This window comes from Myotis brandtii, unplaced genomic scaffold (genome assembly GCF_000412655.1).
Source record: "Myotis brandtii unplaced genomic scaffold, ASM41265v1 scaffold8, whole genome shotgun sequence".
Taxonomy (NCBI): Eukaryota; Metazoa; Chordata; class Mammalia; order Chiroptera; family Vespertilionidae; genus Myotis; species Myotis brandtii.
Genome location: NW_005371219.1, coordinates 13,803,886 through 13,818,047, shown reverse-complemented (window position 1 = coordinate 13,818,047; position 14,162 = coordinate 13,803,886). Strand labels below are relative to the sequence as shown.

At 33.2% G+C, this 14,162-nt stretch overlaps 1 protein-coding gene across 8 annotated transcripts in view; it reads right to left on the bottom strand.

Annotated features, from left to right (window-relative positions):
* The window catches only part of ASCC3 (activating signal cointegrator 1 complex subunit 3), a 255,129-nt gene that overhangs the window by 171,985 nt on the left and 68,982 nt on the right, over positions 1-14,162 (bottom strand). For all 8 annotated transcript variants that reach the window (XM_014531334.1, XM_005883805.2, XM_014531335.1 and 5 more), the window contains 2 exons: positions 5,369-5,533; positions 2,114-2,290 (listed from right to left, as the gene is read on the bottom strand). In XM_014531334.1, the coding sequence (XP_014386820.1) occupies positions 2,114-2,290; positions 5,369-5,533 (342 nt within the window). The remainder of the gene's footprint in view (positions 1-2,113; positions 2,291-5,368; positions 5,534-14,162) is intronic.

Sequence of the window (14,162 nt, the reverse complement as noted above, 5' to 3'; positions counted from 1 at the left end):
GGGAAGGAGACATATGTAATACTCTTTTTAATACTTTAAGAAATAAAACTTATAAAAAAAAAAAAAACTTCCTCCAAATAAAGCTGCTAATTTTTCAGTGTACTTTAAGTTGAGTTCTGGCCAAAGTAATTACATATTTCAAATTAGACATGTCACACACACCATTTTCCATGTTCTTCCATAACAACTGAATCATATCATGACTTTTTAAATGAAAATCTGAGAAATTTATAAGAATTTCTTTTTAAAGGAAATGACAAATTAACAACTGGTTAGAAAATATATCAAACAACAGACACCCTGGGGAAATGCATAATGGTTACCAACTGTATATTACAGCTGAGTGTAAAAATAACACATTTTAGTAAGACAAAAATCTCTATTTATAACTTATATAATTAATTTATTGTTTACTCTATGTAAGATATGTAAAAGTCTTTTTTAATTTTGCCAAATTTCTAAACCTTCAAAATAATTATGATGGTTCATCATCTAATACCATTACTTTTATGATTATGATACTAACATATTGTGGTGAAAATAGTTGCATTTAATTAGCTTTAATTTATTTGCCAATTTGTATGATGAAATGAAAAGAGATTTAAAGTGGCTGACAAGCATCTGAAAAAATTTCCTTCTCTGTATTTTTCTGTGGTAAGCACCTGCTATCAGTTAAATGGTGACGCTGAAAGAACACTACAGCTATCAAGAAGCAGCTCTACATCTGCCCTGATGATACATTAAAATTAAATTAATAAATATATATAAAGACATGATTAAAAACACAAGCAGCAAGTAATACTAAAAAAAACATTTGGAGTAATTAATGAGGGAACTTCTTTTTATGATAACTATCACCATATCAAAAACGATCTTTATGTGCACAAGTTGGAAATGCCTTCCTGCAATTCTAAAGGTATGTTACTTTACTGCAATCTTGATGGAGCATATTAACTCTTGAAGTGACAGTCATTTCTGATATTTTTAGCTGAGTATTTTATTTATAATAATGTAAAATGGCCCTATCGTACTAAAAAAATTGTTTTTAGATAAGAAATAATGTAATATGTTAATGATAAGATTGACGTAGTAACCATGGCTCCATCTTTTTATTTTTTAAGAGATCATGTGGTCTGTGAATATTCTCCTGAAGATATTTCTTCTACAGATAAAAAAATATGCTGTTAAACAGAATGATAAGTATATAAATTTAATAAGTATATAAATTCATGATATTTAAAAATAAAAGTCAACAGGGATGGAACTGGAGAACATTATGCTAAGTGAAATAAGCCAGTCAAGAAAGACAAATCCATATGATTTCACTCATCTGTGGAATTTAATGAACAAACTGAACTACCAATTAAAATAGAGAAAAACTTATAGATACAGAGCAGGCAGACAGCTCTGGTGGTAGTGGTGTTGGTGGGGAGGAAGTGGGGGTGGTGGTGGTGTGTATGTCTAGGGATTGAGCAAAAGGAAAATAAGAGAGAGAACAAAGGGATAAATTATTTAAATAAACAAACAAATAAATAAACAAACAAAAGTCCAAAATAAGCACTTTAATCCTTCAAACGGTACAAGGTAATACTACTAACAAACTAGATAAACAAACATTTTAATATATTATAAGGAATTTCAGAAATGCCACATATATATAATTAGTATGTATTAATTATAAAACATAAATTATATAGAGCACCTCCCTTAATAGTTGCTACCATGTGATTATTTTTCAATTGCATGTAAGGTATTATTTAGTTTAGATAAATAATATACCAACATATGTATTACTGGTTAATGAGAGCCTTTTATTATTTTACACTGTCCTTCAATCATATCAAAATAACTTTTTGAAATGCATATTCTAATATGTAATTTGTATTCCTAGCTGAGAATACAAAATATACATTGATAATAGCAATACAAACTACTATAAGCAACTTTTTGGAGAAGGAATTACTCTAGTACATATAGTTGAGAAAGTGCTTGACTTTGTCTAGGATATTGTATTTGTAATGCTACTGAAATGGTCTTTTGGAGCCTCTAATCCTAAATACATCAACAGAAATAATTTTAGGAAAAAAGCATAATTACTAAAATGAATACTTACCTTATTTGTACCTTTAACCCCCAGAAATGTTTGTCCAAGAGGAACTGGTCGAAAACGGCCATCAAAAAAGAAAAGGCCAATGTAGGGATTAACGTGTAAAAATGCAGCAACATCGAGGTAGTTGGGTAAGGTTGCAGAGAGTCCAAGAATCCTTATCATACTCTGTGTAGATTCAACCTATGTGGATTATTTTAATTAATGTATAAAGTAGATTCAACACATCTGGATTTTTATTAAGTTTAAAATAAGTTTTTTGAAATATAAAGTATGAAACATTCACAATAAAACAAGATCCTCCAAGAAATACAGAATATTAACACATAACCTAAAAGACAGGAAACATGAAAAAAGGGCCTAACGGTGGCATCTGGAATGATATAAAATAATTGAATATATTTTCTGAACTAGAAAAATCCTACTAGTTAAATGTTTTCTTCTTTTTTTTTTTGCTTCTAAAAATGTATGAACACAGTAAATCCCATGAACGAGAAATAATAGAGGCCACATTTCTTATGACAATGTTATATACCTAGAAAGATAAAACCAAGGGATGGGCAAAAATTATATTCACTTCACAATTAAAATACATTATTATGATCCCATGATGCCCCTATCAACAACTTCATAGCAGTTTTCTGCTCAGTCAAGAAGACTCAGTTAGTATAAGAAAAGGGGTCCAATGTGAGTAATATGAATACTTTCAGAATCATCCATCCAGCAACATTGGCTTAGGACCTAACTAACCTTTAGTCAATGGGGATACAGAACTAAATAAGACACAGATTCACACATATAGATAGATATGGATTAAAATTAAAGTACAAATATATAGTACACCACTTTTTACCATGAATTTCCTTTTAAAGAAATCTTATGGAAGTTAGCAATCACCCAAGCCAAAACCAACCAAAATGAAGGAATTCTAAATAATAAGAAAAGATGACCACACCCATTATTTAAGTAATCTCCTTTACAGGTGGTAAGAACCCTTTATAGGGATTAGAGTGATGATTTTTAATTATACAATAGTTCTAAGTAGTACTGGTGGTAATATGAAAGGAAAAAAACCTGATTTTTGGTTTTAAAATCATTATTTACAACACAAAAATTATTAAATATGGTACCCTACAAACACCAGAGATACTTTTCTGCTAAAAATCTATTTGAAAAATAATTGTATTTTCATCTAAGAAATATAATCCTATAATTCTCAATATAGATGAGACTATATGAGAAATATTTCATTTTAAATAGTGATAATTTGGAATTTCTTATCCTAAGCCAAATCTCAAAGCTCTAGACACTGTATCTATTCACCTAAAAATTGTTAAAAACTATAAAATTTCATATTCTACAGTGTCCTCTTTATCATTAGCTCCAAAATGAATCAGTAAATTTTTATAATGTTTTCCCTTACATAAAATCTAAGTTTGAATAGTCTCCCTAACTCATTGAAAACAGTTAAGAAGACAATATTAATTCAATGCCATTAACTACAATAGATTCGGCCTTTTATACGCTTTTCTCTTTCCAAGGTTCTTTCAATTATGCCTAATACTACCATGCAACTCAGAACCAGAACAGAACTATACTGCATTAGAATAGGTCCCTAAGGCTTTTGTTAGTTACCAATGTTGAAGTGCTATGTAAAACACTGCCATCTACTGTAATCACAAGGAACAAATAAAACAGGTACTTTACTATTTAATTAACAATAGTTGCTAGCACTGTGCTAATACATTGGAAATATGAGAACCACAAAGACCCTTCTGTCAAGGAGATTAAAATCTAGTAGGGGATACAAATGAAGGTATAATTAATTATAGCAAGTTGTGAAATTACAAGGAAGACTGGTAAGTGCTAAAAATGTGCAAAGAAAGGGAGTATAGAGAACCCAGAAAAGGTGCAATTTTATTGAGTGGCACATTCAAAAGAATAGTAGATTTTCAATAGATGGATGTGTAGAATGATGGAGATATATACTTTTGCATTTATAACCCTTAATCTCATAACGAAAAATATACTCTGACTTAAATATGACTAGTTTCATCTCTGAAAAGGGTCAGTAGTGCTGGACGGAAAGTGGAGAAGGAACAAAGAGTTTTGTGTGGCTGGAACCTATGGGTACTAAAAATGATGTAGAAGTTAAAATTAGACAGATTAAGGTTTCAATAGTCTCTAATGTCCAGCTAAGTAAATCGAATATTTTTCTTAAGATAACAAACAGCAAGTCATCAAAATTTATGAGCATAGTAGTTATGATAAACTATATTACTGGAATTTGAATATATTATGGCAGTGCCAATGTATATATAAGACATATTAACATATATCTATGTTACATAATATTGCATATTTCTATATCATATTAATAGATATTTACATAATTATATTATGTGTAATAAACCTATAACATATACTTTTAATATAGCTTACATATTTAACTTTATGTTATATTTATAAATTATATATACAAAATTATACCATTATGCAGTTATAAATAACTTACAAAACATTTATATATTTATGATTGTTTCAAAATGTATATGATACACACATCTATTTTCTCCCTCAACTGGGAATGCTCAAAAAAGAAAGATGTCCCATCAAATCCCTTGTAAACATGCTAATGACAGACATCCTGGTAAAGGTGCTAATGATATTTACTTGACCTCTAATGTTCTATAGTTGCAGGAATGTCCTTATCTTTGTTATGCTGTTAGCTGAGGGACATGGTCTCTCTAAATGGTCAATCTAAATAAACCTGGAATATGGCTTCCTGAAAAAGATCACTAAACTATGTAAGTACCAAGGGCATAAAATCAAAACCTCTCATGATCAAAATAGTTCTCTTTTGTGTAAATGATACCCTGCATACATCTTTGATATCTCAGATGTATAATACAGGGGAAGAGACTGGGCATGGAGAGGAGAGAATTAGATGAAATTGCTAATATTCTCCTTTGGTCTACCATGGTTTAATACTGCTTAGTCAATATTGGATTTAACTTTGCGATACAGGTTTAGAACAGAAGCTTTCCAGTATTTATTTTAAAGAGACTTCAATAAAATAAGACTTAAAAAGAAGGTAGGGTATTTTTAACATGAAAATGAAATAGCTACAGTTTTCTCCACAGTAAAATTAACGTTATCATTAATATGAGCAACACATATGAATATTTCTTTGCATGCTACACTTAAATTTTAAAAGTTATTCATACCCCCATAATCAGCTTTTCAGTGACTTGCTCTTACCTGTCGTAAAGTACGTGCCACGATGCTTTCTAATACTGGCCCTCTATCTTCATGCAGCAAATGAACTTCATCAAGAATGAGGAGCTTTACAATTTGGGAAAGAGCTACATCCCCAACACTCTTTCTTGTCACTACATCCCATTTTTCTGGTGTGGTCACAAGCATCTATAAGACAAGAAAAGACAGTCAAATGAAAAAGGTGAAAAAGTCATATAGATATTTAAATTTTAATTGTGTCACCCAAAAAGAAATATGACTGGCCACCTATGTATCAGTACAAATAAAATAAAAAGTGTTAAAAATATCCCAGAATGATATCTAATTCACGGTAGGCAATGCTCACTTCAACAAGACCTTTCTCTAGTTGTGATATTAAACAGTTATTTAAAAATTAACGAAGTAATCAGTCATTCAGTTGTAGGGTGACATGTATAAGAATCAAGTATTTTTAAAAAGTATCTTACAATGCAACAGTGCAAGTGACACTATCTTTTAAACCTGCATATTTTCATAATGGCCTTTATTTGAAAAGGGACAAAGGAGTGAACAAAGCATTAAATGGAAATGAAAAAGAAACCAAGAATCCACTCTAGGAATGGTCACCCGTTTATATCTATCCAAATTTAGAGGAAACTTTACTACTGATACCCAGCTTTTAAAAAGTGCCCTTTAATATCAACTATATATGAGTACTTTATACCAAAAAGTAATATTCATACTACAACATAACTGGCAGATAACAGGAACCCAAACAGTAAGCCACTGGTGATCCAGGGCATACAGAGCAAGAGTTAGGCCCAGGGTACTTATGAGAACTTCACAGAAGTAGACCATCTGACAGGAAGCTTTGATTATATATCTATTTGCTTTTCACCTGGTGAATTGTTTGCGTCCTCTAAAAGCATACTGTGGCAGAGAAAAAGACGACAAGCTTAATAATATCTTCTACTATAATAACATTATATTAGGAAATAATCCTGTAAGTGGATAATTCAAAGAACACATGAGGTAGCAAATGGAAACCAAAGCTATTCTTAGCCAGGACATCAGATTATAGACACTGTTACATTATTTTGTGTATGACTAAGAAGTTTAAAAAAAGCACTAGCGAATAAATTTTTAAAATGTGTCTTACAATTGATGAAACATGGCTCATTCAGTTGAAAATGTTATAATCTATTAACTAAGCTGAAGAGTAGTACTCATGAATGCTTGTTAACACATCTGTGGTGAAAGCAGTCAGCCCGGAGTTGTTACAAATCACATTCAGATGCTATAAATGTAGACCAGGCAACAGTTCACAAAATTTAGGAAGTCTATCTTCTTTTTAAAACACATAATCACATACCTACTCAACCAACAAGCTTATAAATTACATAAATGTTTTAATTTAAAGATTAAATCTAAAATGTCACATGGTTTAGAGTCCATGAACTTATGTATAATTACAGTTATACTAAACTCTGTTATACACATGTCAGCTCTGATGGATGGCAACAGCCACCGTAATAGAATCTGACAGCTAGCAGATTATACCTGCCCCTTAGGACACCACAACAAATCAGTTAGTTCCAACTACTCCCTTTTCTATATTTTTTTTAATGTTCCTTCCTCTCCCATCAATTTACATGTAAAACACAAAGTCCTCTGAAGTATCTAGTTGTATTTATGTCAAGGATGACAGCCTTCAATTATAAAATGAAAATATATAAATTAGGAAATCTTCAAATGTAAAGGTATTCTTACTGCATATTCTTTGTTGAAAAGATATCATTTGGTCAGGCTAAAGCATAAAGAATGTAATCTTGGTATTTCCATGTTTAAAAACATTCTATGCTATTTTTAATTAAAAATTTTAAAAGTAATATTAAATAAAGAAACTGTATAATTCAATAAAACATTCTAAAACTCTTGAAGGAAGAGAGCATGGAGTGCTGAGTGTAGGGGAGAATAAGTTACTATAATATATAATTCAAAATTGAACATTCAAGAAAATACTTTCTAGACCACATGTGTTTACAGCTAGAGTAGAATTCCTTATAGTTCTTTTGATTCAAAACACTTTCCAATAAAATGGAAACATGCAACTTTACTATTTAATTAACAATAGTTGCTAGCACTGTGCTAATACATTGGAATTAGAGTGATGATTTTATGAGACTATATGAGAAATATTTCATTTTAAATAGTGATAATTTGGAATTTCTTATCCTAAGCCAAATCTCAAAGCTCTAGACACTGTATCTATTCACCTAAAAATTGTTAAAAACTATAAAATTTCATATTCTACAGTGTCCTCTTTATCATTAGCTCCAAAATGAATCAGTAAATTTTTATAATGTTTTCCCTTACATAAAATCTAAGTTTGTAAGAACATACATACTGAAGTCTAGTGTCATCGTATAAGCTTGTAAAGGATACAATCCTTTAGTTTTACCCTAGAACTTAACTAATTACACATAAAGAGAAAAATACTACAATTGTTCATACTAACATGTATATAAGCTATAAAGACCCTGCTCTTATCATTCTGGTTGCTTGTCCATAATACCCCAGGATCTCAACCCACTAAGTCTTGTAGAGCAAGGGTGTGAGATCACTTAACAGTGATCCCTCTTCTGTTCACTCAGAAAGACAAGTTCTTGACATGTGAATAACTGGTGATAGAAATTTGTCCTGTGATAAGTCCTGTTCTGTACCATTGAGATAGAGAACATTAGAGAACAGGTTTCCTTGTCTTTTGTAAAGTAGTCTTCTTCATCGGACTGGTAAAAGTACCCTGTAAAAGTGGGGAAAAATCCTCTCTCATATGACCTTGAACATTTCATAGGCACTTCTCTTTCCTACCACACATGCAAAGCTCAGTTTAGGATCGACTTCTTACTAAAATACAACATTTAAGATGACATATTGTAATACAAAAGTACTAAAACCTCAAATGTGATGGGCTAAAAGTGTATTCTGTAGCGCTTCCCGAAAATGATTCCAAAAAATACCAATTTTTTTCATCTCTTCAAATAATTCCAGACATTCAATATTAAGAGATTTTATTAATTCAAGAACAATTAAGCAAAAGTTTGCTAGGGATCTACTTTTGGGAAGAAGATAAATTGAGGATTCTAAATCTTAACAAATTATGGCAGGATATAGGCTGATGAAAATGAGCGCAAATAAGGTAACTAATTGTCCTTACTGCTTACCTGCTTATATTATGTGGAACCTTTCCATTTTACTTAGAAAAAGAACAAAGGCAGGACGTGCATACTATTTAATCACAACCTGTAGTTATTCAAAGAAGAATTTCTCAATAGAAGCTTATGACTAAGTCACTCACTCCATATCCATGGTTAGGAATACAAAGAAAAAGCCAAGAAATTTACAAGCTTATATTTTAAGAAAGAAAGAAAGAAAAAACCAGCAAAGAAGTAAAATGTGGTCCAAACTCTTCCACAATGTTATGAAATGTAATGGTCACCTACGAGGGGGCAGAGGGGACAGCTGACCCTATGCAAGCAAATGACACTGACTCAGCCTATAACTCTAGGTATAAACTACACATAGCCAAGTGAAATTACATCTTTTTCTGCATTTTTTTCTCCATTCTCTCCAACTTCCTACTCCCTAACAAATTTATAGCACTGAAAAAGGGATCAAACACACTTACATGTTGCTGGCTTTTAAGTGGCTTAACAGAAACTCACATAACACTAAAAATGAGGCACAAAAATTAATACAGAAGGAGAAAAGTAAATACGGCCAAAGGATTAGCCAAAGCAGTATCTGTGATTAGGTTTAAAAACTGGCTCTAAGCTTTCTTGACACCCAATTGAAAAACTGGGAGCAATCTTAGCAAGATGGCAGCAGAGGAGTTTCTAGTGCTCAGTCACTGCCCCTCTGAAACATCAATTTGAACAACTATTCGTGCATGAAAATAACTTCACAAGAGCTTAGGATTCCAGGTGATGGATTACAGTATGTGGATGAAGCACAGAAATAAGAAAAGACACATTGAGTAGAAAAGATAAATTCACATTACCACCATCAACCCTCCCCCCGCTCCCCCATCTAAGCCCAGGCAGCCCAGCAGAGAGATAGCCGCCTTATTGGAGAAGGAAAGTAAATGAGTACCCAATTCACTTCAGACAGCCTGCCCCAGCACCAGGCCTACTTTCCCTTAAGGTCTGCGGTGCCTCCCTGGGAGGCTCCCGAAAACCCAGGTTCCTGGTTCTACCAGCATGTACCTAATGGCTCTAGCAGCCCAAGTAAGGTGGCTCCCATGTTCCCAGGCAGGATCCATGGTGCCAGGTTACAAGCAGGCCCCTGGGAATCCCAGCCCGTACATGAAAATGTGTTCAAAATCACTAATCACCAGGGAAATGCTAATCAAAACCACATTGAGCTACCACTCAGACAAACCTGTTAGACATCGCCCCTTTTACCTAAGGTGTCTGTTTGGGTTGATTTGTGTCCCACAAAGAGATCTGTTCAAGTCCTAATCCCTGGTACCTGTGAATGTGATCTTATTTGGAAATATGGTCTTTGCAGATGTTAACATGATAAACTTTGCAAGCAGCATTAGTATCTTTAAAAATAAATTTTCTAATTACTTTGCTATTTTTACTAAGTTAATATCCATAAGAATATGAAACAATCACATGATAGGAAAAAGTAACTATACGTTAATATAAAAAAAAAACAGAAACCATTAATAGAATATGACCCCCAATCCCCTCTGCGCTTCTCTAATACTATGAAGCATCCTATTTTTCCCAAAGGAATACTCATGAAATAGCCTAAATTATTATTCTAAGTTTTGGTTTTCATTTTCAGTGAAAGCAAAGATAATTAGATTACTGAGTGCTTTTACCTTATAAAATAAGAAAAGGGTCTCATATAATACACTAGAGGCCCGATGCATGAAATTCGTACAAGAGTAGGCCTTCCTTCCCCCAGCTGCCGGCCCCGGGCTGGCTTCCCTTAGGCCGCCCACAGGCACCCAGGAGCCAGGCTTCCCTCCAGCCGCTGGCAGGCACCTAGGACCTGGGCTGCCCTGCAGCCCCGGCTTCATCCGGAAGGACATCTGGTCTAATTAGCATATTACGTTTTTATTATTGTAGATAATTTGCATTCACTGGACAGATTGTTATGCATCAAAAATTATCATTCTCTTACTACCCTCTCCAACCCAAATATATTAAGAACAGTTAAAAGCAGTAGTTTATATACAGAAGTATGCTTTTTAGTCAAAGCATTTTAATATTTTATAGCTTTTAAGTCTTGAAAAAGTAAAAATAATTAATAACTAACACTAAGATTTCCATGATTCTTCAAAGATAATTTATAGTTTTCTTACTAATAAAAGTAATGAGATATTCTTCAAACCAGAACTCTCATTACTTCTTAATGGTAAGCCTTCAATGCAGAAAATGTTTATCCTGGCAAATAATTTTTACCTTTCATCAGGGATTTTAAAAGTGGTAGTCTTCTAATTCCATTATGTATAAACACAAGGTGAAGACTATAAAAACTAATCATAAACTAATCATTGTTCTTAGTGATAAAAACTTTCACATTTTAGGTTCTAGCCCCTTTGTTTGGGTATCTCTCTTAACAAAAGAAAGCTTAAAATTTTATTTTGGTTATTGATTGCTTAATTATATGAAATTGGAAATGCAAGTAGAAAAAAACACTCAAAACAAGAAAAAAAATACTCAATGTTTATAGAGTTACAAATGACTGAAAAATCATTATTGCCCCTAAAAACACACTAATTATGTTTGTGCAGTCACTTGAAAAATTAAGCTTCAACAGTCAAGAATCACCTTCAAAATATAAAAGAATATTATTGTTGTTTTTTATTTATGCTTCTAAAATAAGTACTATTAAAAACAAATCCCAAACCAAACAAAGAGGACAACTAGGGAAATAAGAAGCAACATTATAACAAATAGAATACCACACTAATTTCTAAACTAAATCAGTACAACAGAGTATTTATATTTCATCATTAAGACTGGGTTTTTCAATCTGTTTAAAAACTGTATCTGTACTTAAGTAGCTTAGAGAATAATGATTTCAAAAGATTAGTATTCTTCACTTATTTATGAAACAAATACATAGTATTTTAATGAACTAGAAAATGATTTTATCCTCAATATCCTGACTGTCCTAATGTATGGCAGAAGTTCAGATCTTTACAAAATCCGTAAGATGAAACAAATCCTTTTGTGCTGATAAAATCTACATTGTGCATCATTTCCGCTTCCTTTTAGTTTTTCTTATTCCATGTTTTATAAGGCAGCTTAAATTTATGTTACTTTCTTTTTAGCTCTTAATACCAAATAGAACATTGAGTAAGAAAAGGAGATTTGAGGGAGGGGGTGGTGATAATTATAAGTAAGCTATAAAACTATGCTGTATTTTCCAGAGCAAACTATAATCAACATAGGATGTGGCAATTTCAATGCCTAGATATGTAATATAAAGATATACGGGCTAAAGTTAAACTAGTTTCTAATATGGCCACAGATCACTTGAGATCTCAGAGGGGAGGAGAGTGGGGGTGGCGGGGACTGGAAGAGATTAGACAACACAAACGCATATATGCGTAGCCCATGGATATAGACAACATGAGGTGAAGGGGGAGGTGGGAGGCGGAGGGGGGCAAAATGAAGCGGGGATAGGGGACATCTGTAATAATGTCAACAGAAATTCTCAAGTATACAGTATAGTTGAGAACTGTATCAAAATAGGTTTAGAACAAAGAAAGCCTAATGTTTATAAACATTTTCTTAAACTGAAGACCAGAGACTGTAAGACTAAATTCTATAAAAGCAGAGTGGCTTAGCAATAATTAGCTGCTTTCGAAACTGACAGAACCTTGTATGCTGGAAGTATATGCCACCTAACAAAAGGAAAAGCACGGAAACTGCCTTGGCCTCTGTCCTCTATATGCCATAATGCTTGCCCTAAACACTCACTGTCACTGTCCAATAGAATGCAGAAGGGATCATCTGAGTTGAGGAAAGAGAAGGGATAAGGAAAAGCACAATTGCTCAATGGAACCACTAAAAAACGCAATGAAAATTTTAAAACAATAATTCTTCATAAAGAGTACACTTGGGAGAAGTCTGAAATTAATGGCAGATGTAGAATAATAAAAAATAAGTGGAAAAGTAGGTGGGGGTTTTCACTGATGAGAAAATTACTAAGCTGTTCAAAGCTGCTTTTCAGTTGAGCCTCAAAGAGTTATTCTCCTGACAATAAATCATAGAATTATATAATTCTATTTTGTAAAAGAAAATTTTACATTCAAACCTCAATAAAATCATAATTCTTACTAGATCTGACAGTCCCTAGTGAACCACAAAAAAGATCATATGCCATATTATACTTAATTAAACAATATCCTTAACAAGCTCGGTAGTTGGACTTGATTCAATAAGCAATAAAGAATAAGTGAAAGTTTATGAGCACGGGAATAATATGATCAGAATAGCATGACAGAGAATTTGCCTTACCATATTTTTTTTTAAAAAAAGATAAATTAACATCACTGAAAACATTTTTGAAAAATGACAGAAAAAATTTTAGATGATATTTAATTGTGTTAATTATTGGGATACTTATTTACCGAAAAATATAAAATGGGAATCATGAAAAGCTATTTAAAATTACAAATGTGGTACATAGTAGGGAAAGCAGGGAGTTAAAACTTCAAAAATAAAAGTCAAGTATGTCTGTACTCCCACTGTTCGGCAGTCCTCCTGCTGTGCTCTCTCTGTAACCCAATCAAAGGCAGTGATGCAGCAGTCTACTCATCTGTGCGAATATGTAGAAAGATAGGGTGTGAATGTGTAGAAAGATCTGTTTCGGGTCTACAAAAAATTAGCATCACTGGCAGTAGGGCTCCTTCAGAGGAGAATAAAGAGCATCACAATCTGGAAAGTTCAATTTATAAACTCTTATTGAGGCCAAGCACGTTGCTCCTGCCTTTGCAGAGTTAACAAATATTTACAAAGGATACTGAGCAGGTCTAGAAAAGTACATAGATGAGCAAATGGGAGAAAAGGGATGCTCATAAGCCTTTTGAAAATTTAATTTGTAAATCAATGTAGATTTCAATGAGTTTGACTTCTTGGATCTATAAAATGGAGACACTACTCAATAAGGTTTTAGTAGTACTGACTGAGGATGCATATACACATAGCACAGTGCCTGGATCAAATTTGAATTCAAATGCTACCTGCCTTTCCATAAATATTCTTTCGTTAGTATCAATACACAGTGGGAAACAGTATAAGAGCAATCAAGATTTTATTTGAGAGAGAGTGGTCCAGATTTCTAAGACCACACAGGACGCAAAAGCATAGACTTTGTGGACAAGATATCTACACTAATAAAAGACAAACATGCAAATTGACCATACCTTCGCTATGCCTTAAGCCACGCCCACCAGCCAATCAGAGCGACTATATGCAAATTAACCCAACCAAGATGGCGGCCAGCAGCCACGGAGCTGAAGCAAGCAGGAGGCTTGGTTGCCCCAATAATGAAGGAAGCCAAGCTTCCCGCCTGCCACGGCCGGGCTCTGAGATCCACTCAAAGCAACAAAGTTTCAATTATAGAAGGTAAATAAACCCCAGATACCTGCTTTCAGCCAGCCATGGCCACTGAGCTGGAGCGGGTTGCCCCTGGCGATGGAGGAAGCCAAGCTTTCCGCAGGCCTCCGCTAAAGGCAACAAAGTTTCAATTATAGAAGGTAAATAAACCCCAGATACCTGCTTTCAGCCAG